Raw genomic sequence first — 27,902 nt, forward strand, 5'->3', positions numbered from 1 at the left:
GTGGTATGAATCACTTTCACCCTACACAATTTTCTTACCCACAATGCCCTTCATACCACCATATTTTCCCAAAGTCACATTTTTCCTGCATTTCTGTGATGGAAAGTTCCAGAATCTGCAGAAATCTCCCCCCCCCGCCCTCCAAAAAAATCCTACAACCCAGCATTGCCCCACCTGTGCTGATAAAATATCTGTTCCACTTGTGTGGCTGGACCTAAGGCCAGTGACAGGAATGGATCCAACTGAGGTCAATAAAAGAGCAATTGTTCTTGGTTTGATCAGTTCCTGTTGCAGCACTAGGCCCAGCTACAAGAGCAGGACTGCAGTTTTATCGGCACAGGAGGGGAAATCCTGGGTGGTAGAAATTTAAGGGAAATGTCAGGCAACATTTGAGGTTTGCAGGGTACTGTGGGTAAAACACCTTATAGGATCCACCCAAGTCACCAGCCTGGATTCCCCTATGTGTCTGTTTTCAAATAGTTGGCTAGGTTTCCTTAGATGCCAGCTGAGCTAGTTTCCAAAATCTAGAGCTACCCACATCAGAAAAAGAGGGTCAAGTCCATGGAAAAATGTGCTGCATCCATGTTGCGTTTTCGGCTGTTTCCTGTCGCAGGCACTAGCTCTACTCATTCAAGTGAGGTACCATTTTTATAAGGAGACTTGGGGCAATGCCGGATGGAAAGAAGTTTGCGGCTCTCCGCAGATTCCTGAACTTTCCATCATAGAAAGCTGAGAAAAATGTGTTTTTAGGCATAGTTTAAGGTGTGCAAGGGATTCTGGGTAAAATAAAATTGGTGAGCCACAAAAAAAATGCACAGGTTGGGTAGGTTTCCCTAAGTGCTGGATGAGGCGGGGTCCAAAATCTACAGCTACCCACAATGGAAAAAGAGGGTCAGTTTTCGGTGGAAAAAGGTGAGGCGTCCACATTGCATTTTGGGCTGTTTCTTGTTGCGGGTATTAGATCTACCCACATAAGTGAGGTACCATTTTTATCGGGAGACTTGTAGGAGCACATATTAGTAGAACATTTGTTTTTACCAACTGGATTTCGCTTCATCTGTGTTTTTCAAATGTAAGCTAGTATATAAGAAAGATGACATTTTGAAAAATATCCTCCAAATCATAAGCTAGTTTGGGTACCCACAAATTCAGAGATGTAGAAATAACCACTGCTCCTAAAGTCTATATCTTGTGCCCACTTCAGAAACACACAAGTTTTCCTGATAGTCATTTTTCACTCTCCGAGTTCGATGTAAGAATTGGTCTATACTCTGTCCTCAATGAAAAGCCTTTATGTGGTGCAGCTCAGTTGTTTGCTCTGGGTACTTTGGGTTCTTGGAGAACCTAAAAACCATACATATCCCGCAACCAGGAGGGTCTAGCTGACGTAATGGTATATTGCTTCGTCAATCTGCCATTGTGTCAGAAAGTTCCAGATGAAAGCGTTGTCACAAATGCCTAATTTATCCTACTCATTTTCAACATTTTGTTTTCCAACAGTTATTTACCTTGGAAAAACCTTGAGTGATCTACACATATGAACTCCTGCTGAAATCAGAATTTTGTCTAGTTTTCAAAAATCTATTGTTTTTCATTATCACCCATAGTTTTCACACAGCTTTCCACCAGAATCTGGAAGTAGAGGGCAAGGGCTCTAGCTCGATGTAATCTCTCTGTGGGCTTTTAACCATGCCCACTCTTGCTAATCATTCTTTGTTGTGCTGGTCTTCAATGCATAATTTTTTAATTAGTGCATTTTGTGAAATGTCCCTCCTTTGTGTGTTGAGTTCCCCGCCCCCCCAGGCGATTTAACTAAGTAAACATTTTTGTTTGCCATCACATTACATCACGCTTCCTCATGTTACAGCACATGATAGCCCCTCCTCCGGTTTGCCTTTCATCCCAGCTGCAAAACTTTCTAGGCATTCATGCAGGGACCCAATAATTCACGCTCATAGTGGCGGTTGCACTTTCAATTGGCTTGCTTCTGTCAACTGTTTTAATTTTCATTTTCAATTTATGTGGCAAAAAGTCCAGTTAGGAATTTACAACACTAATAGCTCTAAACCAAGCAAACGCGAGACCCACTGCATTGCAAAACTTGTTCTAAGCTGATGCTTCTCAGAGCAGGGAACACTGGGGCTGCCTCCAAGCCAGAGATCTACAGCCGCGGCATAAAGAGGTATGAACTTTCTGTACCTGATAGAGTGTTATCAGGGGAAAGACAAACACCCAGGCCTCACTTAGAAACTTCATCTATCTCAAAGGAAGTTGTAGTACCACCCCTTAACCCAATCATCTACAAAAGGAGGGCTTCATTAAGTTTAGTCTATAGTTCATGCCAACAAAAGGCCACACTGTATTTCTAAAAATAAGCCTATCTCTAGCCTCCTAAATTCAGTGTCTAGATCATTGTTTCCCAAGCTGATTTTTAGAGGGTTGTGAAAGTCCAAGGAATAAATATCCCTTTAAGTGTTGTATTTATCTTGTCATATTTGCTGTGCTTCAAAAACTGAGAGGTCAAATGTCATGCTATTTTCTGAAAAATTGCAGCTTTATATTTAACATCAGGATTAGTGTTTACAAACTCCTCTCACTTTGCACTCAGAATTTTTTTTTTTAAAGTGAATTATGTGACAGTCTTGCTGGGGTACCAAGACTGAACGGAAAGGGTGTAGGATGTCTTTGTAACACAACAAAATGTAAATTCTTGTAAATTAACTTTGTACATTCAGCAGTTAAAAAAGCAAAAATGTAAGCACATTTTCAAAAAATTCAGAAGTGTGATTGAAACAAGATTTTAATAGGATCAAAACAATTCAACACTTTACTTGGTGATGCAGAAATGATAAATATTCACTGAAACCCATTTGTAGGCAATATAGTTTTATCAGTAACACAGCATGTCTCTGCAAATATAGTGGCCATTTCAATAGAGATATGGTGTCTGTAAATGACTGTGTACTACCACACGAGTAGTGTGTGTTGTGGTTCTAAAAAGTTTGAGAAGCACTGGTCTAGTTCCCTCCCTTCAACCATAAGAATGCAGTTAATACACTTGCAGTCTGGGGAAGCAGTCTTGAGCATTTGAGAGACATCTTCAAACAAGTGGAGTAAAACAGAGTAGACTCAATACCCACCTACTGCAGCTTCTTAATAGATGGTAATTTCTGCCTGTCTACCTAGATGGCAACGGGGACATATGGAAAAAAGGGAAAATCAAATGGCCATTGAAGGATAGCTTATTTTGCCCCGTTGAGAATTAGAGTGCTGCATTTCGGTCTCTGAAATTAAGTAAAAGGCCAATAATGTGATGAGCCAAAGCCCTTGGCGGAAGTCTGCGTGAAAGGCATAGAGGTGCCCGCTCTTCCGCAAACATTTGAGAGAAGTTGTCTGAGACGAATAGCAATGTCAAGAGACATTCCACATAGGATTATCAATTGTTGAGTTCCTAAGTTCCATTCTAGATATATTAATATATCATCTATGGAGAAGACACTTTGCTGCATCACTTTATTAGAGATTTTGCATCAAAATTCTCCTCTACTGGGATACTTTGTATGCCATACACACCAACCAGGGGCTCAATACTCATTTTCTGTGTGCACCAAGATCCAAATAACATCTTGGATTGTCATTATTGCCTATCTCACTACATTTTGAGGGGAGTTCAAATACAGGTTTGGTACAGTTTACAAGTGAGGAATGACAGAGGTATGTCCAGGCTTGACTAGGTGGGCCTATGGGCTACAGGCGAGACTAGTGCAAAATATTGGGATCCAGTCGTGGCAAGTGAAAGTAGGATCCAGTTTACATAGTCACTTCTTCCCGCTGCCCTGGAGTTCTGGTTGCTTGCTTACGGCAATGACCGATCCCAAGTAGTGTGACATGGATCTTGTGGGCCAGGGCATTTACCAAGTTGCTGAGGCTCACTCGTTGATATAAATCCTATCCTGCTCTATCAATCCGTCAGTGAGGAGGGCACGTGCAGACCTAAAGAAGCTCAGTCTGCTATGTGGCAACAGGAAGCTCCCATTAATGGTGCTTCACAGTCTGCCCCATCACAGCCCGATGGGAGCCAGAGGCGAACTAGGACAGGCCCGGATGTCTCAGATGCATTTCAGTATGTTGGGAGGGCATCTGCAAGTCTGCTGTTCCTCCCACAGGACTGTATCCTACCCTGTCTAGGACTGTTCAGGTCCTCCCTCTCAAAGCGGCATTGCCCGCATCAGGAATCGGACCCACTAGACACCTGGGGGCCCACAGGACAAAAACAATCAGCGATGCTTCCAGTCATGCGCCGCAGCTGAACAGAAACATCAGCTTCTTCACAGCAGGCCTGTCGGCCCACACTCCACACAGCAGGCCTGGCACAGCCACCCAGCATCTATGTCATCAGTCACCAGCCTAGGTTTATGAATGCTGTGCAGCCACTCGAATAGACTACTTTCAGCAGTGCTTCTCCAATAAAATAGAAGCTGCAAAAGAGGATCCTGGGCATTACGTCCTCTGAAATCTCACTACAGTTGCCATGTTTAATTCCAGCAGTCTGGCGCACCTGAACTCTAATTTATTCTCAGTGCTAGCCATGCTCCTTATAGATCACGACATACAGGTAAATCTAGACAAAGGGGCAGGAAGGCAGGCTGCTCTGCACCCAATGAGATTCCTGAACAATCTCTTTCTGGAAGGAAAACAGGACAACACACATCACATTGTGCTAAACTTGAAGGAATGCCCCTCTACAGAACAGAAATTCTATTAGCAAACTACTGGATGCTCAGGAAGATATATCTCTCACGATTCGGATTTTGCTACATACAAGTAGTTCTCAAGTTTGAGATTATATATATATATATATATATATATATATATATATATATATAAAGTCCAAGGTCCTCAGACTCATTCTCTATTTGAGGATATTGCTGAAAAAGCAAGAACACAAACACCCAAAACGAGTTGACTAACAGTCTCACTGCTGCAAGGCCTTGCGTTATATCTATATATATATATATCTATATATATATATATCTATATATCTATATCTATATATCTATATCTATATATCTATATCTATATATCTATATCTATATCTATATATCTATATATCTATAAAGTCCAAGGTCCTCAGACTCATTCTCTATTTGAGGATATTGCTGAAAAAGCAAGAACACAAACACACAAAACGAGTTGACTAACAGTCTCACTGCTGCAAGGCCTTGCGTTTATTTCCAACAAGAAGACACGGTTTGAACCTTTACAAAGAATAACATTCCAAGACTTTGTGATAGACTATGACAAGCAAATGCTGAAGCTCCCATGGAAAATGTTGGCTGCCACCAGGAAGGAATTGAAGAGAACATTGGTGAGAGAGCATGTTTCCACTGGACAGACAGCCAGAACAGTGGGTCTCTTAGTATCATTCATTCAGGCAATATTCCCAGGCCCCCTTCTCTACCAGGCCCGGCAACGACTCAAGGAATCTTATTTCAGAAAAGGTCTGACCTACAAAGCGGGAATACACAAGACAGAAGTGACCAAGAAAGAAATTCAGTGGTGGCTGGAACACATGGCAGCCTGGAATGGCAATGCAACTTCTGGCTCTGTTCTTGATCAGGTCATAGAAGGAGGCACAAGCAGTTTAGGATCTGGGGATCCGGGGGACACTACAATAGGACGACTATTGTCAGAACAAGAAACATGTATACATCAACTGCCCACAGCTCCTGGTAAGTTTGTTTGCAGTGAGCTGCATGAAAAAGGCCAAGTCTTGTGCTACATCTTCAGGAGGTTGGAGCATGAGACTATCAGCTGTCCATTACATAAACTATCTAGGCGCATAGTGGAGGTTCAGATCAAAAGCCCTGGCAGAATTAGCCAAGGATTTGTGGCAATTTTGCCTGAACAAAAGTATATTAATTACAAGCAGAATACCTACCTGGGAAATTCAATCTTATAGCAGGCTGCAACTCCAGACATTTGAGAGACTTTAGAGCTTGGAAGTTGGACCCAGAACTGTTCCAGATGGGTCATGAACAAATGGGGAATGTGCCAGATAGATTTTTGCCTTGAGACTGGATCATTAACTGCCTTGCATCTTCAGCAGGAGACCAGACCCACAGGTGGAGGCAATGGATGTCTTCCTACAGGACTGGAGTCATACTCCGATAGGTGTCTCCTCCATTAATTATTAGACTCATGGTGCAGGTCAGGAGACAGCAGGCAGCCATGGTTGTGGCAACACTGGTTTGGAGATTGCAAACCTGGATTCCAGTTCTTCTGGAACTTTCTTTGGATTCTCCAGTCTGTTCATGGCAACTCATTTAGTTACAGAAGAAACTTTCCAAAAGACGGCAAAGGCAGGTTATTGGAGACCCTGTGAAGTCTCAGGCCTTTCGGAAACCAGTTTTAAGTCTAATCAGGAAGACATGGTTGAGCAATAGAACTCTGGTCGGCACAGATGCTTCCTGGTGTATGGGAAGGAATCAGTTCAAGGGCACAGTCGTAGTTCTTATAATTAACTTTTTTGCAAAATTAGCAGAAAGAGGATTGTGTTATTGCATCATTAACGCTTGCAGAGTTGCTATAACAGCAAGCCATTTTCGACTTAATGGGGTACTCTTGGGCAGAGCAGCCACTGGTACACACATTGAGGGGGGTGCGATCACCACTACCTCTGGAACAGACATATTTAGGTTAATGGACCGTGTACTTGGTCCTATGAATTCTGGTAGGATAACCAGTTCTTGTTAAGGAAAGAATTAAGGTAAGTTATCAATAATAATATGTAAACGTTATTTACCCTGTAAGCATCGGTTCGTAGTGGAGTAGATTCACATGCTTAGCAAAGTCCTCCCATCTAGTGTTGGGCCAATCAGGAAGCAGCTGCTGATCCACTCCTTCCCTTAAGGGCCACCATACCTCAGATTTCTACCATGAGTGAAAAAATTAGATGACGTATCAAAAGCAGTTAGCTCCTCAAAAGGGGAGGAGGAAGGGTAAACATGTTAATCTATGAAATATGTAAATAGTGGAGAACTACGGGGAACAGGTAACTTGGTTTTCCTCCAGTACTGAATTGTATATTCACATGCTTGAATCCAAATAGCGAGCTGTATCAAACTAAATACGATATTTTGCAACGCGGTCGTTGGAAACGTATATCTGTGAATAACTGCCTGTTCAACTGCTGTTGCGTTCTTCATTATGGCATTTAGGCAGTAGTACCCAGTGAATGTATGTCTACTCCTCCATGTAGCAGCCCTGCATGTCAGACACTCTGGCTTCCGAATTCACCACACTCCTAGTGGAATACACTCCCACTTTTCAACTCAAGGGATGTCCAGCTTTTACATGACCAAAACTATAGCTGCTGGAACCCAACGGGTTATACTACATCTTTATAGTGCCTATCCGTTCCTTGGATGACGAATGCTATAGGAAGTTGGTCAGATTTTCTAAATGGTTTACTTCTCTCAAGGTAGAATTTCAAACATCTTTTGACCGCTACCGTATCAAGGTCTCTTTTTGACACACAGGTTGGATTTGCTCGCCTCAAATGTCTGCTTATCTAGCAGAGTTTTTAAGCATTGGATCAGCACAGTGCTATCCTCGCTGAGCTAGATAGTGACAAAGTCTTTTGCGATTTATACAGCAAAGTCTTTAAGCATAGGATTGACACAGTGTCATCCTCGCCGAGGAGTAAAATGACAAAAGCCATTTACCACTCCAGGCACAGTATTACAGCTTTGGACTGGTCAAATACCATCCAAGCCAACCTGGAATGAGTAAATCTAGAGGGTCGCTGGTGTTGCAGGGTGCTCCTTACTAGAGCTGCTCTCCACCTAAATTTGGGAACTTCCCAGAGTTCTCTCTTGTTTTTTGCATAATTGATGGGTCACTCTAACCCTGAAAGGGCCTTGCATGCATTATTTTATTCAGTTTGGGTGGCTCAAGCACTTCCTTCAGTGGTGTAGTGGTTACACATACATAATTGTTTTAAGTAGGGATTATATTGCCTATTGTGATTTATAGATCTGAGATTTCTGGTCTTTCTTTCGACCTGAAGAGGCTGCTAAATTAAGCATGAAAAGAGTCAACCTTGTTTCTGGACAAGGATTACGTTTGTGTCATGTCAAACCGTACATCATATATGTTAGTCACAAATACAATTAATGTACAAATCTGATCTGATCTGATTGTTTTCCATTATGTTTTGCTGTAGGTTAATTTTAGTACCTTGCTCTGGCATATATTTTTCAGCTTAGACCTGTGCCCTTTTACCTACATAATATGTTCTATTCTCATATGTTCGTTTTAGAATAGCTTGCTTTTCAGTGGGGATATTTTATTTTACCTAAGCAGCTGCTATTCTGTGAGAGGGATATTATTGTTATGCACGAGATTTCTCATCATGTTCCTGACCCAAAGTTGACGAGGAATAGTACGAGGCCAACACAGGATAATGTGTGGCATTGCCACCACACAGTCTAACACTTAGGCACATGCCCAAGTCAGACCTATTTCGCCGAACAAAAATATGCTTTTCTATAAAACACAATGTAGACCAAAATGAGGTTTAAAGGGGTCCTTCCAACCAGGACTTCAATCTATACTGCATGCCATTTTCAGCAAGACAACAGCCTTTTCTCTGCAAACTAGCTAAGGAGACAAAGGGCAGACCATCAGTCTAAGGGAATGGGGGTGGGGCTCTTCTCACGGATTGAGTATGGACATATTGGGCTATCACCACTGTGCTCTTGCTAGAAGCTAAATGCTATGTAGGAATTCTAAATACATGTTCACTGCAATATGTTGGGATTGTTCATCTTTTTCTCACTAACGGTCACAATCCGAATGTTGTTATGCCTCATTGTTCTAATAATTGCAGCTCATAAATTTTATCGCAGATTGGAGTCTTTTCAATAAATATACTGAAACCACCCTGCATCTCCTTATTGCCTGTATTTGTGTATGAGAACGTTTGCTAACAAGAGAAAGGGATGAGATCTGTTCATCACAACTTCCCTGGGAGGTCACTAGAGTGCCATGAGATAGGCTGCCACAAATCCCCTTCAATTCCTGGGTTGAGTGAGGCGCTGCTAGCAAGGAGGTAGGTAGGTAGGTAGGGTTGGGCCAGCAGCCACCAACTGGTGTAGGAATGACTGTCACCCACAAGCAGTGGTACTTCAGCCCTGAATACAGCAATCCCGTTCTAACAACTAGAATCCTAAGACATGGTGGTTAGGCACTAATCATACAGGCCTCCTGATTATCTGTTTCACACACCCTAGCTACCACTGTACGGAGACATCCGTGGTCTTACGGAAAATCCTCCTCAGCTGAATAGGGAGTAGCTACCTAGACTGTAGGTTGTCCAAGCTTGAACCTTAAAAAGGATTTCCCCGGTTGATGTTCCATTCTCTGATACCTATTGTTTGATATGGCACAACCAGTAAATATCGGAGAAAACTAGACAACTAGTTAGTTTGTTTGCCGCAAGCTCACGACGCATACAGAACAGAAATATTTTATTCTTGAGTCACCTTTCCTGAAGTAAATGCAGACTCCAACACATTCCACAGTAAACGTACCCCAACAGTACAGAGCATATCAATATTTAGAAATACCTCTAAATTATCAAGAGCACAATAATGGTTTCATGGCACCCATCCACATGTAATAGAACCTGTTAGATTAGGTCCCTTAATTAATGATGAACCTACATGGCCTACATTTGCCACTTACACACCACATCCCAATGTGCAGGCTATGTAAATAGCTGATGTACGCACATTATACAATGAGCTAGCAGCAATACATAGATACTTAATACAATTTGTAATGTGGTTCTTAATACTGCCCCAGCAAGGGCTGCTCCAGCTATTAACCAATTGGCTGTTACAGCAATAAATCCACAAACAGTTCACTTTATAATGGTGAAAACACCCACTGAGGGGGAGAAGATTCCGTTCTGGGTGGCACAAAAAACAAAGCAGTATTTCCCCATACGAGACACCCAAGATAAACATAGAACTCACAATGTGCTTGCCATTTGGAATGGTTCCCTCAATAGAAGATTGTGCGACTTGGACCACAGTCTTCTTCGCAATATATGCCACCACGCATGGTACCCAGACACTTGCAAACTTACTGGTAGGGTTAAAACAAATTCAAAACTAACACGGAGCAGCTCTGGATTTGGGGATGAAACTGATGCACAACTTTACCACAGTGTCTTCAATAATAGCAGCTCCGGGAGGTTCCTCAGCACAACAAGGAGCGCAATCTGACAGATTATTTCCAAAACCTATACCAGCATAGGCTGGGATAGTCTGCGGGCCAGACCAACGATAATTCAAATACAGAGTACTTTCACTAAGGAAAGTACTAAGCAAGCACAAGAGGGCTCTATAAAATGCTGGGATGAACAAGAATTTCCGCAACCAGAGACCTCAGAAAAAGACAATCTCAGAAATAGAGAGACTATAAAAACTCCTGAGAGATACCAATATACTGACACTCATCTCGTTTCTTCCAGGACACACCAGATAAACGGAGTGACAGAGTGGAGTGGACACCAAAGCGACTACGTGAAGCTGAAAAAGGATCCATAACGCTCTTCAGAAACCTACATTAAAAAGGAGAAAAGAGCTCCTCAGCAAAAGCCCTAATTTTAAAAAGATGGTGCCAGCGATATCAATTAAGGATACCGCTCACATTGAGAACAATGTTGATGAACAGGACGTTGGCAGTGAATCTGCTAGACAGCGCGGCGGTGGTCATGATATGTCGCCAGAATCTTATAGATCTTCTGAATGTGACACCAACCAACGACTTTCTTGAAGTCAAAACAGCAGACAGATGCATCTCCCCACCAGACAGGGTCTAAAAATTAAACATTCAAATTGGGGGAGACAGAGACGCACTACTCAGCAAACAAACAAGTGCTAAGAATATAAAATGTTTGAAATAAGGTACTTTTTGTGAAGATTTTGAGCAAAAAGCTCCCACTGAAAACTGAGTTAAACTTAATGAAGGCCAGCAGCACTCCAGATCCTTTCCAGTGAAGCAACAACAAACAGGACTCCCTGCTGTGTATGGTAGGATGCAGCAAGATGCTGGCAGTGGCAGTTGTCACTCCTGAGAAAACTCCCTATGAAAAGGGAAGCAGCATTTCAAGCTTTATTTTTTTTAAGGAAAAACAAACAAAAAACTTTTTTTGTCTATGGTGTTTTCAGTCAAATTGTTGTCATGATCTATATGGATTATTTAAAAAAAATAAAAAGTTGGTTTCTTCAGGCATGTATTCTTCCCGAACCTTTTGTCAAAACTGAAAACATACATGCTTAAAAAATGCGCTGAGAAAGACTACAGTTTATAACCAGCAGAGAGAATCCTGTTTAAGAGAAACAGTCACATGTTGTAAACGTTCTTAAAAGACCACACCCCTTAACTGCTCTAGTGAAAACCTGATCCTAATAACAAGTCACCAGCTTTTAAAAGTCATGATTACCTCTTCGAAGAGGATAAGGGAGGTAGCACTTTTTCTATTGGATTCATCTAATACTTCTTTATCCACTGTTTTGGTTACTCCTTTTCCTGTGCTTTGTGCGTCTTTCAATTTAGACGAGTCACAGCTACCTACAAAGATGGGGAAAGGGGAAAAAAAAAAAAGTTATGTTTTTGTAACCAAAACCTCCAGTACGAAATCATAAAATACTTGAAAAATTGATTTTTACTGGCAATTACTGTCTGCATGAGTCAGAATCAAAAGACGTTAGTTAGCAAAACATTTGAGGCAATGCTATTTGACTATTTCTGGACTAAACGTTCTGAGTCCTCATTCAGTCAGGACTTCTGGCCCATATTCGCATGTTACATTGGTCAGCACTATGAGGTAGAACTGCACCTTCTAAACTTCCAAATGTAATCAGATTTCACAAGACAACAAATTCAGAAATCTGCTGCCTGACTACTCATACATGTAAAGCTACTCACACACATCTTCTCTGCCCTGAAGGACCTGCATTAGTTACCTGCTACCGGAAGATCCACTTTCAAGCTGCTTTGTAGCACCCACAAAGCAATACATGGAACAGGACCCGCTTTCACCAATGTATCTGGTGAAATCTGATTTCACCAAGTACATTCAACAAAGGAACCTCCTATCAAAGCCCTAGCATACAAGAAAGAAACATGGGTGGTACATCTTTTTCTGTTAAAGCAGTCAAACTATAGAATTAATCATCACCAAACATAAGATCCATGGGCAACTATCTTATCTTTCAAAGACTACTGAAAAGTTGGCTTTTTCCTGCATAACTACCATACTCAAACACAAATGGACAACTTATCCGTGTGTGTTTAAACATTAAAAATGTAATTATAAGTGTGTATTTAGATATGTGTATTCCTTTGTACAAATATAAATACTACCTATGGTTTAAAATTATATAGATATTCTTTAGGTTTGTTTAATACATATATATGTGAATTATTTTATGCTTAACACGTGTATAGGTCACTCCATAGCTTCCATACAAGTTATTTGTTTAGATACTTATGGGTCCCTGTTTTATTTTATCTATAACAATATGTAAATATGATCATAACAAGTGTATCTACAAGTGCTTCACTATTGAAAAACAGAGGAAACTATAACAAACAAAAATACTTCTAAAAAGACAAATAAATTAGATTCATGTACTCAAACACTTGAAAGTCTTAGTTTCTAACTATCTATCCACACATGTGGGACTTTATATAACTTAATAACTATTATTTTTCTTATACATGTATACCCTTTCTATGTAGCTATGCATCTTTATATCACTTTACCCCTACTATAAGAGGAGAAAAAAAAAAACATAAAACAATGCACTACTCTAAGGGCCTTTTTACAAGCTGGGCGGAGGTGATTACTCCATCACAAACGTGACTGATATCCCATCTGCTGTATTACAAGTTCCATTATATCCTATATAACTTGTAATACGGCGGCTAGGACATCCGTCACATTTGTGATGGAGTAATCCCCTCCACCAAACTCTGAATGAGGCCCTATGTCTCATCCTAAACCTCTCTCAATATATCCTGTAGCTCCACTCTGACTCACTCCAAACCTCATTCTACTACTATGATCTCCAAAATAACCCCTTCTAGACCACTGCTTCCTCAGATCACCCCAAACTGTATTTTACTACTCTAATCTCCAAAGTATCCCATTTTGGTTTCTTCCCTCAAGTGTACCTCCTTTGCCTCATCCCAAACTTCATTTTACTGCTATGATCTCTCTAATCCTTTCTAGACTCTTCCCTCCTCTATGTCTCCATAATCCTTTTCAATCAAACTAAATGACTCACTTGTCCACCGCTCAAATTAAAAACGTGTTCTTCCCTGTACTAATCCACCACTAATCCTTTTTGGGTTCCAGAGTAGTGTGCTAGTCGTTGAAAAGCGCTTCAACACCTAGTCAGAGGTAGTAAGCACTATCTAAATACAATTACATTTCTGGCATTTGCCCAGTAATCGGTGAACACTACAGTGATCTGCAGAGCTAACAAGGTATTTTGCAGGATAGCAGAAGCAAAGATTGATCCAGCTATAGTTATTACTTCATATAATGCCACAGTCTAAGAAATAAAATCTCACTGGTCGTACCTTTAATCTTTACTGGCAGCTTTGTTTTTTCCTCTACATTTGTTTGTTTGGAAGACTTTTTGAAAAACTGTGCCAGTGATTTGGGTGGCAAGTTACTTTTCATCCCTGCTCCTCGTAGTGAAAGTGGAGGTTTCCTCGGAGACACAATAACTTTACTTGGAGAGTTTAATTTTCCTGTAAAAAGAATGAACACATTCTAAAGTGGTGCACTGGGAAAACTCTATTGTACAGTGTTACATTTTTATGTTGAAAAGTGTAACTCTTTAACTGTTGAATTATTGTACTCTTAGTGAGAAAAGATGTACAACTGAGCTTTTTAAATAGCCATATTAACTGAACTACAGTTAAATGTGAATTATATTAATTGTCCACACAATCTACTTTTGCTAACAAACCATGAGCTCTTAAATCCCTTAAGTGGTGTAGCTAGCAGCCTCTGGGAAGGCCGTGTTTTAATGAGTTCAGACGTTCAATGTCTATTGGGCTAACAGGGCTTTCAGCCTCCACTCCTCATCCTAAATATAAGTTAAAGTAATGATTGGAAATGCACTATTATGTTATGAAAGCTCAGTTGGTTAAAGCGATCACTGCAGATTTCTGTGTGTAACCAGTTGGTCACAAAACTGAATCCTGGCTGTTGCATTGAGGAATCGTGACATGGGCTTTTACAGTGCTACAAGGTTCCAGACTGCGTCTAAAGGCAAAGTGTAAATGCATGTCATTATCTTAAAATTGTGGTATGCACAATATAAGACAGGCTGCTGCAAAATGTACAGCAGTAGGTCCTTATTACAAGTCAGACAGTGCAGAATTATCTCAAGGAACTCAGCTTTAAATGATTTGAAGTGGGTTAGTTTTTCCCAACACCAGATTTTTCTGGGTGTGGGAGAAGACTTTACAGTGTGGTAATTAAGCACCAAAAAAAAAAAAAGACAAGAAAACAATCACTCACATGAGGCCTCAGCATCTATAAATAACTGTACCTTCCCCACTTTGTCAACCTCCCCAGCCACCCTTCACCTCACACAGTGGCCCTGCAGGTGTTAAAAGTATGCTGTAAACTCTGCAGAACTGGCAATTACACATGTTATTACTGACCAGGGAAAAAACTGGTTTCCTCACTAAATGGAGTTTTACTTATAAATGCATGGCACTGGGTCGATTTTCCTGCATGTTAACAGAAATATGTATGCAACTTTACCAATGGTAAATCCATCTCAGTACTGTGCACCGTGATATGAGGGCATAAACATTTAAGATAAAACAAGTGTTCAAAATACATATTTCTAGTTGTACACATTGAGACTATACCGTGTGAAGATTTTCTTCATTAGGACGATGCACTACAGAACTCAACTGATAACACTCTTAAGATCACCTCTCAAAAAGAATACATCTTTGTCACCATGAAGCTTCAAATGACTCCATTAATTAAAGTGATACGCTGGTTTCAGAATTTAAATTTGCTGATCAACCAATTGCACAAATTGAAATTGTCATAAAGGAGCGGTTACCCGGCCGAGAAAACTTGTTTTTTCTTTTTCTGACTGCCTCTCCCTTGGTTTCACAGGACGGGAAATCCCCTTTCCTAGGGTAGTAGGTAGTGGGGTGTGACAGTGGCTGAGAGTGACAGAATCTATCTATTCTAGCCATAGTCCTGCAGTCACTAGAGCGGTCTTTGCTCCTGCACTATGCTAACATCATAGACGACAGCTAAATATATTATCAAGATCTTGCATAAATACGGATTATACACAAACACTACCAGAGCCACTTGTTAAATGCCCTTTCTACTATAACCCTGTAGACCTTGCTTAGGGGAACATTTAGAGCCTGTTGGACAGTCAGCAAACCACCTGGAAAGATAGGCCCATGGCCTCCCCTACTCAGGAAGAGGATCATCCAACCTATTTAGAGACTCCTCTTGGCCTGGTCGGGATTGCTGTGTTGTGTGAGCAGCGTGACAGCAGCACCCCCATTCAAAGCACTGCAGGGTTGATGAGCAGGCACCATTTATATAAGGATCTACTCTGCATATTTATTTGTACTGAGAAAAGAAACTCCCAAAACAGGAGTTGTGAATAAATGACACAGCTGGTCTGACGTGCAGGGAGCTCTCTCCTCAAGTGTGGAGACTGTTCTGCATTTTCCATTTTCTAAGGGTGGGACGACATCACTGTGACTTGGCAGCCTCTTTGCAGATGGGACACAAGCTCAGAGGTTTACACCCCCAGTGAGTGGAGGCATCACCGGAGTAAACACTGCCTATTCACTAGCTCTAAATAGAGCAGGGGAATGAGAGTTTGGCTAGGCGAAGCACAAGGGGAGTTTTGATGGTGCTCCTGCTCGGCCAAAATCTAAATAATTCCCTTACTTTTCACATTTGTTTTTGCTACTGGTGCCTTGTAACTGCTAGCATGTGGTATATAAACACCACAACTGACACAAACAGCAAAGCATTGTTCTTTAGAAAGCTTGACAGACTGGTGGTAGTATAGGCTTATCAGCTTGAGGTCAGGAAAGAGAAATCACTGCAACCCATCCACTTTTTATTGTGTGAGTGGGAAAGTGTGTGTTTTTTCTATTTCTTAGGCCTCCAACACCTCAAAGCTATTTTCTTGACAGTCTTCAATCCCACCAATCTGCCCATATTAAAATGACTGTTCCCCCTTCCAATTTTTTGACACAACTTGGTCTTCCAACTTTCCATGAGCTCGACAGTCATTAATATATTGCCCAGCTTCCGATTTCAGCCTGTCCCATGCAGCATGATTACAAGACTTCATCCTTTTTTTGCCATACAGTTCTACCAATGATTAAGAAAGAAAAGAATGTTTCTTTCTTGGTTACCTCCTCGGAGTCAGACTCCCAGGTTAAGTATATCCAGTCAGAACTGTAAAATCTTTATCTGCAGTCGCTACACTTGCTTTTACCTTTCTTCTTATAATCTATTTTATCTGGCACTGTCCCTAATGGATAGATGAAAGGGGTCAAAACCCTTTTATCGAAGCCAAACTTGAATCCTAGGGCAGGACCTTACTACAGGCTCTGCTATCATTTGCTAGCTGTCACTAAAATTGGTGACAAGTTCTAGCTCACTGGCTTTCTTTACATCTTGAAGAGTGCCAATTGCACGGCTGAAAGAAAAGGGCACTCTGGCCTAATGAGGACTGTTTGTTAGACAAAAGGTGTCTTATTTAAAGTTGCAGTGGTTTGATGAGGTTCTTTGGGAACATATGTCCAACATTATTATTTTTTTTTTTTATCATCCAGACAGCTAATCTGTCTCATCACCTGAAACCTGAGATCTTGCTTTTAACCTTGGTTGAAGGAAACTTAACTTCAGTTTGTGCTAAATTTGAATCAGAAAACAAAAAGACACAGAAATTATAAAAACCAACAAGGGAAACCACATATATTAATTTGTTAATTGTTAAGTGGAAACAATGGCAAGCAGCACAAAGCGCCAATGACAGTTGTGGTAGATGGGAGTCTGGTTGCAATTTGATGCTGATCAAGATGAAGCATGGGTTGGAGATTTGCCTTCCGATTTAGACCTTTAGGCCCCAATCCAGAACATGAGTACACTTTTAAAGCTCTCCGGGACTTCAGGAAAGGCATGCAGACACCACAGGGTGTTAAGCAGAGCCCAACAGATGCCACTGGTCAACTGGGCAGATGCCACTTGTCAGCTGGACAGTTGCAGCAAAGGTCTCTTCTAGCTTATTGTATCCTGTAGCTTGAACAGGTCAGACTTAACAGTTGGAGTCCACCAATTTGTCCTGGGTACAAGACAGCAGGACCAGTCCTGTAGGGCTCATCTTGAATTGCAGACAGCAGATTCAGTCCTCTTCTGATTTTCCTCAGGTCCAGAAAGTATTCTGAAGTGAGTGCCTCAAGGTGTCAAATGTATGCCTACCACTAACTTGTTGATGGGAATGACCCCTGGACACACCCTAGCCAATGGGGTATAAGTTAAAAGGGCCAAACCTACCAAATTTGAGCATTTTCAAGATAGCAAAACATGGACTTCGAGGGATGGGGTTGGGTGTGGGGGGGTGTATTATGGTAAGCTAGTGTCCTCCTACATCCAACACTAAAATCCAGTTAAAGGCAACCATTGCTCCCACTACAAACCCAGGGACAGACACCTGATAGGAGAAAGATGAATTCTTCAGAAACCAGAGAGTGGATCCACAAGCATTGTCTTTGTATCCTGGTTTCTTCCTTTCAAGTGCATCCCTAGTGTTAAATGAAACTCAGTGACAGGTGTCTGGCAGGATAAAAGCATGGCTCTTTATCACCAAGATGGTAGATACACAAGAATTATCTTGGCAATTATCTCGGCATCTTGTTCTCTCCCTTTGAAGTGTTACATGCAGATTACAAGATGCAGATTGTTTTGATTAAGCGGATGAGGTCTTGATAGTGGACTTTGTACAAACTTTAGGGTGTGACCAAACTGGACGAGTCAGGACCTATTGGTCCAAAGTGATGTATTGCCAACATCAAATGTAATTGGAAATCCTTCCTCCTAGATTGGAAGTGGATACCAGAACTTAGGTAAAGTCATTATCTAGGACTTGTGTCCTTTCTTTGGCATCCTACGTTATCCTTAGCCTTTCAATATCACCGCTGACTGGCCCGTCGACGGGTTTCGTCAACGATGTTGTAGCCGATGGTATGTCAAGCAGCGTGGGTCATGTTGCCGTTGATGGTTTTGGTGTTGCCGTTGATGGTTTTGGTGTTGCCGTAGTAGTCGGTGGTGTCTTCTTGGGTGGTGCCTTCGTTGGAGGTGCAGTCGACTGTGGATAAATCCTCGTCAGCTGAATGGGGGTGTTGTCACTGAAGTTCCTGCCGACAATGGCCTCAATGAGTAAGTAATAACCATCATCGTTGGCGAGTGTGCAGTCAACAGTGATCTTCTTGAGAATGTTTTTTTTTGTTTATTTTAAACAGTTATGGAGATGGAAGTTTCTCCAATTTTTTGAGACAGAGTAGCAGGCTGAGAGGAGGCTTTCTCGGAGGAGATATGATGTTTCATCTCGTTTTTAAAGGGTCTTCATGATGTGATTTGAAGGCCTTTTTGTTACCTTCCTCAGATGGCCTTTCAGAGAACCTTGCCCTTTCTGAAGTGTTGCTATCTTAAACCGAGGTGGTTGCCTTTTGACCCTTACACTTATGTAGCCACAGAAGCAGCCTACCTTACCTGACCTGCAGTGTTTTCGTAGGAAAAGTTCTACAAATTTTTGCAAACCTTCATTTGGTGACTTGGGTAGGGACAGTAAAGACATTCTTTATGTGGGTCATCAACATGTAGACGTTTTCTGCCACAGGACTTGCAGGCTCTGGACAAACGGTTTTTAGAGGTGTCAGACATGTTGGAGATATACTGAGCCCAAGAAGTGGAAAAAACTGAGCAGAGCTCAGGGAGACTCCCTTCACACGACTTGCCGCAGAAAATCTGAGGGAAACTGCCACCCTGGGGAGTGTTCTAGAGGATGCCGTCATCTGAATGGTCATACTCAAGTTTGGTTGAAGGACATGGATATGTTAAAGAGACTGTTCATTGCCATTAAGGCCTATGGTAATGATACATAATGCTATGTTATGGTACTTTGGGACTCCCATGTCGACAATGGGGAATGATTCAAGCATGTGGGAATCTATGAAAGATTCAATACTGGATATATAAAATATTTGAATGTATTAAATATATTTTATTTTAATATATAAAACTATTAAAACATATGTTTTAATAGTTTAAGATCCCTAAAATGAGTATTCGCAATTTTGGAGCCCTGGGCAAGATCTGAATCAACAGGAATTCAGAAATTTCTCAGCATCTTTACTAGAGAGCGCTCCAAACTCACAAATTTTGGGCAAAGGAAAGGAATCAATTTGCTAATACTGCTTTGTTTTGTCTGGTATTAGCCAGCACCTTTTGGTTTTACTAACATTACATGTATAATATATTACGTACAGAGTTATCTGCCAGCTTTCTACTTCTATTGGTCTGTAATCATGTTATTTACAGTTTTCTTCTGCCCCCCTGTGGCATGGGGCAAACCATTTACGCCAGTGACTAACTTCCCTGTGAACAATGGTATTCTGCCCTTTCACATACAGCACATCCACACACAATGTAGTAATTTTTTTGCTTTCACTTTTTTTTTGACAAAACATGCACTGACAAAGGCAAAAGGTTGCCATTCAACATCAGACTTATTGTCTTAGCCAGTGCTTGTTTGTGATACGGAGCTTTGTTTTATTGAAAATACTTTTTTTTTTTTTAAACTGGAGAACATCCAAGATTGACAAAGTTAAGGAGGGAAAAACATGGTTAATGTCAAAAGTCGGTCGGAAAAATTCCTTACTTTAACCAGCTTCTAAATCGGCTGAATGACATCAGGGGTAAAGTTATACTTCCATTGTTTGAAGTGATGATTGTACGAAGAGATGCACAAATATACACAATGTTTCTTTTATAATATTTAAGGGTGCTATAGAAGTTCTCATGAATGCTGTAATATCTAGGGTAATTAGCAGTGCATGGCGAGGATGCAAGTTATAGTCACTTCAAATTACCAACTATAACTGCTGAATTTCTATGCTTTTGTACGAGTAAATTCAGACTATAATGTCCCTGTAACCTTTGGCTTTTTCAGTGAATTTCTAGGTGTTTTTTTATTTTTTTTATTTTTTTAAACTTAGTCATTTTCATTACTATATGCTAATTCAACTACCACTGCGCACGGCAGCAGTTGGCTGCAGTCTCTGGGGCCAACCCCTATAACAACCCAACCATGCACGGTCCCTCCTCACTGGGCAAATCTGGGCCCAGAGAACCCTCTTCCCCCGGCGGTCCAGCCTAAATAATATTAGTCTTTTTTTTTTTTTTTTTTTTTTTTTTAAGGATGGGTGGTTTGTGGTTATCCCTCCTCAATTTCGATATCTTTGCCGGGACCCTATTCCCCAGGGCCCGGCTATGTGACCTTGGTACACCCATCTCCCCAGTCACAATGTTGGGGACCGTGGGGGGAAGCCTGGAGGCCCAGACGGTCCCAGCTGGCTCCCCACCTCCTGTCGGAACCAGCATTGCTAAAGCAGCTCACCCATCTTTGGTGAATGCCATGGGGAAGTGGTGGTCGGCTGAAGGGGTGGTGGGGTGGAAGTGGGTTGGGGGGATGGTGGGGCACGTGCCATCCCCTCACCGCCCGCATGACTTTATTTTGTGCCCCAGGGAGATGGCGGTCCCTGGGGCTGGGGGGTCTAGGAGCTCCCTCCAAGCCCCACCCTCCTCCCCCAATTTATAACTTTTAGCTCCTTGTACTGGCCCTCAGGGGAAGCGCTAGCCAGGGATTTTTTTTGTTTCTTTACATTGATAAAAAAAGCCTAATAGATGCCATGGAATTTACAAAAAAAAAGAAAAAAAAGAAAATACTGGGGTGGTTGCGACCAACCTGTACGGTCATGGTTATGCCCCCACTCCAACAAAAGGGGGTAACAGTCTCTCAGCTCTCCCCTCTAAAACATCATATCCCACATTTTGGGTTTTGGTTTTACATTTGGGCCATGAGAGCTTGTGTAACTCTCAAAATCGTCCCACTTGGAATGGTGAGGGCTGCACTTTTTGGACTTTGGGTCGCTGCCATGTAGAAAAATCTACGAGATCTAGACATCTGAAAAATAAACATCCGGGTGAGTCCAGGGTGGTGTGCGTCACATGCACCCCCACGCCATTTTCTTACCTATAATGCCCTGCAAACCTCCAACTTTGCTGGAAAATACTCATTTTCCCCACATTTTTGAGATAGAACCTTCCGGAATCTACATAATTCCTACCAGCTAGCATTGTCGCATCTATACCGATAGAAATTCTGCCCCACTTGTCAGCATAAAAACTCCCCCCCCCCCCCCCCCCCGAAACTGCCCTTTTGGACCCGCTTTGATCCCCCCCTCACTTTCAACGTGTTTTTGGTTCTTCCCTGTCACAGGCACTTGGCCCACCTACACAAGTGAGGTATCATTTTTACCGGGACACTGAGGGGAACGTTGAGTGGTAGGAAATTTGAGACGGTGCGGTGACACAGAAATGCGGGAAAAAAGTGATTTATTTTTTAGCTAAATTTGAGGCTTGCTGAGGATTCTGAGTAAGAAAACACTGGGGGGCCCATGCAAGTTACACCTTCCTGGCCTCCTTGGGTGTCTAGTTTTCAGAAATGTTTGGGTTTTGTAGGTTTCCGTATATGCCTGCTGAGCCCAGGACCAAAAACGCAGGTGTGCCCTGATAATGATCTGGGGCATTTCCTGTCGTGGGCACTAGGTCTACCCACATGAGAGGTACCATTTTTATCAGATTTGAAGGGATGCTGGGTGTAAGGCATTTTGTGGTTTCTCTCAGATTCCAGAACTTTCTGCCACCGAAATGTGAGGAAAAAAAGTGTTTGGTTTTTTTTGTGCCACTTTTGAGGTTTGCAAAGGATTCTGGGAAACAGAACCTGGTGAGATCCCCACAAGTCACCCCATTCTGAACTACCTAGGTATCTAGTTTTAAAAAAATACACAGGATTGGTAGGTTTCCCTAGGTGCCGGCTGGGTACCTCTAGAATCCCTAGGATGTTGGACAAAAGGGACAAATTTGGAGTGGGTGGCTTATGTGGACAAAACATTATGAGGGCCCAAGCGCAAACTGCTCCAAATAGCCCAAAAAAGGCCTGGCACCTGAGGGGGAAAAGGCCTGGCAGCGAAGGGGTAAAAAAAATATTTTAAAAAATGCTTTTAAATGTTGACAGTTTCCCTCGACGAAGAGCATATCTTTGCCCATCAGTAACGCTGTGGTCAGTGGTGCAGGGTAGTGGGAAACTGCTTGTCAGGTAAGCATGGGTGGCTAGTCGAGTGGCAAGGTTGGGGACCTGTTATTTTTTATGTCTATCTTGAAGACAGAGGCTCGGCTAAAGACGTCTAGCTCTGACATCAGTGCAGAGATGGAACTGGGTGGATTTGACAGGGGGAACTGGACATCCTCTGCATATAATGCAAGTTTGTGGTTGTACAATCCAATTGTTATTCCTGAGAAAGCGGATTTGGACCTTACCGGCTCTGCCAGAAAACTCCAGGTACAGGGTGAACAAGAGCAGGGCATCTCTGCCAGCTACTCCTGCCCACTCACAATGGCTCCTAAGTAATCCCATTCACCCACACACTAGCTCTAGGGTGGACATAGGCACTCCACAACCATTTTTGAACGATATTACCCTTCTTAATAGGAGAGGGGGCAGGTCACCAAACAGTATGTAAGTAAATTAAGATGGTTGGTGGCACCCTAGATAAACAGATTAGATGGTGAATAAGGAATAATTTCTTACCTGTAACTCCAGTTCTCTTGTAGGAGAATTTCCCTTATAGTCATACGCACTTAACAGTCCCGTCCACATGTGGGGACTCCAGATCACTTCTTTACAATAAATCCTCTTAAATTGAGATGTTAGCCTCTCTTCAAGAAGGCCTGAGAGTCCTTGAACATTATTGTGCATCAAATAGGGATAGGCTACAATGGCCCAAATGTTCATCTTTAACTCAATAAAAGGGCCAAGAGATATATACACACACACATACATACACACACAATTTGATGGTTTTAGTAAAAAAAAAAAAAAAAAAACTCATTTTTGGAGTAACAGATAAAGCAACCTAGAACAGTGTAGCCCCCTTACACTGCCATTATATCAGTGAAAATGGTCTTTGCCTTTGTTTTATTTAACTTTTTTTGTCTTTACCAAGCATTTCCTGTCTTCTACTGACCGAACTTAAGTGTTTTCTCAGAAAAATGCCTTCTCTTTGATATATGTCCATCCTGTAGGAAGAACGCCAATACAGACCCTCGTGAGGTGTGCATCCTCTGTCTACCAGACACACATGTTCCTGTGTTGTGTCAAGATTGCAGGACCTTCTCCAGACACACCCTCAAAGACCGAGAAAGATTTGCCTCCATGGAACAGAGGAAAGGAGAAGACTAATACCTCTACAGGAGCTTTTTCATCTATATCTGGTGAGCGTTCCAGACAAAAATCTGCTGAAAAACGGTGAAGGTCCCGATAGACATCGAGAAGAGGTATGGCCACTACGTGTTCGCCATCCACCCATGACTCGCCATCGAGGAAACAGTCGTTCGTTGTCAAGACATGGGGCACTGACGTTCAGAGCAACAAGACCCCTATTGACGTTGAGGAGTCAGACGCCACCGTAACACTTGCCATCAACCAGGTCATAATCAAGACTCCATAGGAGATCGATGAAGAGATTGATAAAGACGACAAGGCAGACAGTTTTATCACCATCTGCAAGCAGGTTGACGTCAAGGCAGCGAGAACAGTCGACGTGGAGGTGCTTTACAACCTCCTGAAGACTCCAGGAGGCAAGACTGACGAGAAGGTGCATCTATACTTCTCCAGACTATTTGAGAACATACTCTTCCTTAAGAGTTGCACATGGCTCTCCGCTTCCAGTACCATCTCCTCAAGCTACTCCCTCTCCTCCACCACCTCAAACTGTGCCTCCACTACCACTTTCTCCTCCAGCACCAGTAGTTCCGAGGTCCACAACTCATTATAGATCACACCATCGTTCCAGACACCATCACCACAGTTCAAGACTCATTTCCTTCAACTAGGCATTCACGTTATCACCACCATTCCGGGAGATCTCGTTCAAGGAACACCCTTGACTCCTCTTTCTACACTACCGGACGTTACTCTCAGACATTGTTAGACTGCTCACCACGAAGTATACCACCTTTGCATGACATCACAACGTTCCAAGACGTCCAGGTGAGAGGAGCTGCAAAATTAAATATCTCTAAGGCGACCGCAACACCATAGACTTTAGTCACCTTTGAGACCTTCCATACGGATTTGGTCTGTTGATGGCGTCTGTCAACTCCGCGGGCGTCGCGGTCACCGTGATGACGTCGGGAGTAGTATATAGACGCCGCCCTCACGCAGTGATGTCAGTTTCTTTTAACGACTTTCCTCGCCAAATCGCGGAGCCGCTAGGGACCTGAAAGGGGGAATCCCTGTTCCTAGAAATCAGTTCGCAAGCGGGGGAAGGATGAGTGGGCGGTAAGAAATCTGCAACTAGAGTATGTGTCTACCAGATATTTCGTTACCGAAGGTAAGTAACTTGTACATCTGATAGAGACTTCTAGTTGCAGATTCCTTACCTTAGAATAGATACCCAAGCAATGCCACCCTCGGTGGTGGGTGGCGAACCAAGATCATACTAGAAAGTCCTGTAGGACCGAACAGCCAAAATAGCAGTCTCAACGGACCTGACTGTCCAAGCAGTAGTGCTTAGCAAACATGTGCAGGGACGCCCATGTAGCCGCCTGGCAGATATCTAGGACAGGAGCTCTGTGTGCTAACGCAGTGGAAGCAGCAGTTGCTCTGATGGAATGAGCACACAAGCCTTCAGGAGGTTGCTTCTTGGCCAAAGTGTAGCACATTTTGGAGCAAAGAAGCACCCATCGAGAGATGGTATGTTTTTGCACCGCCTTCCCTTTTTTTGCACCCACATACTCAACGAAGAGTTGATCGTCCAACCGGAATTCTTTAGTACGATTGAAGTAGAATGCCAACGCTCTTTTTGGGTCCAGACAGTGGAGTCTCTCCTCCTCATGGGAAGGATGTGGGGTTGCGTAGAAAGTAGACAAAGTGATGGACTGGCCTACATGAAAGGGTGTAACCACCTTAGGAAGGAAGCCCTAGTGAGCAACACAACTTTGTCAGGGTGCACAGACAAGTATGGAGGATTTGAGGAAAGGGCCTGTAGCTCATTCACCCTGCGAGCAGAGGTGATAGTGACAAGAAAAACAGTTTTGAAGGTGAGGAGCCGCGAGGGACAATTATGCATTCTCTCAAAGGGAGTACACATCAAATAAGTAAGTACAATACTAAGGTGCCACTGAGGCATGATAAATGGAGTGGGAGGAAATAAATGGGTGAGCCCTTTTAGGAATCTACTCACAGTAGGAGATTTAAAGAGTGAGGGCTGATCAGGTAGCCTAAGAAAGGCCGAAATGGCAGATAAATACCCTTTAAGGGAGCCCAAAGCAGAGCCCTGCTGGGCTAAAGGAAGAATGAACAGAAGAACCTCAGAGGGGCAGAAAGGGGATCAACCGATTTGTTGGTACACCATGCCACAAATGTATTCCAACGACAGGTGTATACAGTTTTAGTTGATGGACGCCTGGCTGCCAAGATAACATTGCAGACTTCATGTGGAAGGGCAAAAGCTGTCAACTGTTGCCGCTTAATCTCCATGCATGAAGGCGGAGGTTGGACAGGTTCGGGTGAAGAACCGTCCCCTGCTGCTGCGACAGAAGATCCGCCCGAAGAGACTGAGTGGAGGATTGATGGACATGCTCAATAGCTCTGGATACCATACTCTCCGTGCCCAGCCCGGAGCCACCAGGATGACTTGGGCCTGGTCGTTCCTGATTTTCATGAGAACTCTGGGCAGAACAGGTATAGGTGGAAAGGCATAAAGGAGCCCTGAGTTCCACTCAAGACGAAAAGGGTCTCAGAGCGAGTGCTGCCTTGGAAACTCCAACGCGCAAAACAGCTGACATTGCATGTTATCTGCAGAGGCGAACAGATCTAACCAAGGCTCTCCTTACTGCTGAAAGAGACCTTTGTGCCACCTCCGGATGGAGAAGCCATTTGTGACTGGCTGTGCATTGACAGCTGAGTTTGTCTGCCCTGGCGTTGAGGGAGCCCGCCAGATGTTGAACCATCAGGTTAATGCACTGATGTTCTATCCATGTCCAGAGGGATAGTGCCTCCTGACAAAGGGTCCAGGAACCTACTCCGCCATGTTTGTTGCAGTACCACATGGCGGTAGTATTGTCCGTGAACACCTGCACCACTTTCCCTTTGAGACAAGGAAGGAATGCTTTCAACACAAGCCTGATCGCCCGGAGCTCCAGCAGATTGATATGGAGCTCAGACTCCAATGGAGACCAGAGTCTTCTGATCTCCACCTCTCCCATGTGGGCACCCCAACCCAGAAGTGACGCAATCTGTCACTATAGAGAGATCTGGTTGGGGGAAGGGAGAGGGATCTGCCATGGACCCAATGCAGATTCGAAAGCCACCACTACGGGTCTTTCGCAGTCCCCTCCGAGATCTGGACCAGGTCGGAGAGATTCCCCCGATGCTGCGCCCACTGGAACTTCAGGTCCCACTACAGAGCCCGCATATGCCACATGGCATGTGTTACTAGCAGGATGCAGGAAGCCATGAAGCACAGCAGCCTCAGAGTCAGTCTCAAGGAAAACCAAGACCGAGGCCGAAAGATCGGAATCATAGCCTGAATGTCTTGGACTCGTTTTTTGGGAGGATAAGACAGAAACTGCAGTGTCCAGAAACGCTCCGATGAAAGGGAACGACTGAGAGGGGATCAGGTGTGACTTCGGCACTTTTATAGTGAAGCCCAGCATGTGCAGGAGGTTCGCCGTAGTCTGAAGGTGGGAGACAACTTTCTGGGGCGAGTCCGTCTTCAATAGCCAGTCGTCGAGGTAGGAGAAGACTGAGAACCCTAGCCTGCGCAGGTAAACTGCATCCACAGCCATCACTTTCGTGAACACCCGAGGGGCGCTGGTAAGGCCGAAGGGGAGCACGGTAAACAAAGTGCTTGTGGCCTACCACGAATCCTAGGTAACGTCTGTGGGCAGGCAGGATGGGGATGGGGATGAGGAAATAAGCATCCTGCAAGTCTAAAGCTACCATCCAGTCTCCTGGGTCCAAGGCAGACAAAACCTGAGCCAGGGTGAGCATTTTTAATTCAGGTCCCAAAGATCTAGGATAGGACATAAGCTCAAGGGTGCAACTGGAGCCGGTGTGAATCTGCGCACAGATCCAGAGGTGACCTTGGTGGTCGGAGCCGAAGCCATGAAACCCGAAGGCCCCTCAGCCGAACCCCTTTGGCCCGAAGGCACCGTATTGGGGTCGGACAGCCCAAATATGAGATGCATGACCTCAAAACTCTAAGATTGGGGGGGGGGGGGGGGGGGGGGGAGGAGTCGCTCCGGGAAACTAGAGGAAGCACAGAGCAGACCCAGGCGCAGGCTCCGAGTACGGAGGCCTAGTGCGTGGATGCTCTTCCCGCATTGCGCCGGCTGAGCGGCAGGCGAAGTTGGAATGGATGGGACTTCTTCGACTTCTTATTCTTACCTTGAC

General features: G+C 43.2%; 1 protein-coding gene across 2 annotated transcripts in view; it reads right to left on the minus strand.

The window, feature by feature from the left end:
* ATAD5 (ATPase family AAA domain containing 5) overlaps window positions 1-27,902 on the minus strand; it is a 260,968-nt gene that overhangs the window by 120,737 nt on the left and 112,329 nt on the right. Inside the window, exons 15-16 of one of the 2 annotated variants that reach the window (XM_069199991.1) lie at window positions 13,666-13,839; window positions 11,519-11,646 (exon numbers count right to left, since the gene is read on the minus strand). In XM_069199991.1, coding sequence (XP_069056092.1) covers window positions 11,519-11,646; window positions 13,666-13,839 — 302 coding nt within the window. The remainder of the gene's footprint in view (window positions 1-11,518; window positions 11,647-13,665; window positions 13,840-27,902) is intronic. The other variant, XM_069199992.1, reaches the window with a different exon arrangement.

Source organism: Pleurodeles waltl, chromosome 7 (genome assembly GCF_031143425.1).
Source record: "Pleurodeles waltl isolate 20211129_DDA chromosome 7, aPleWal1.hap1.20221129, whole genome shotgun sequence".
NCBI lineage: Eukaryota > Metazoa > Chordata > Amphibia > Caudata > Salamandridae > Pleurodeles > Pleurodeles waltl.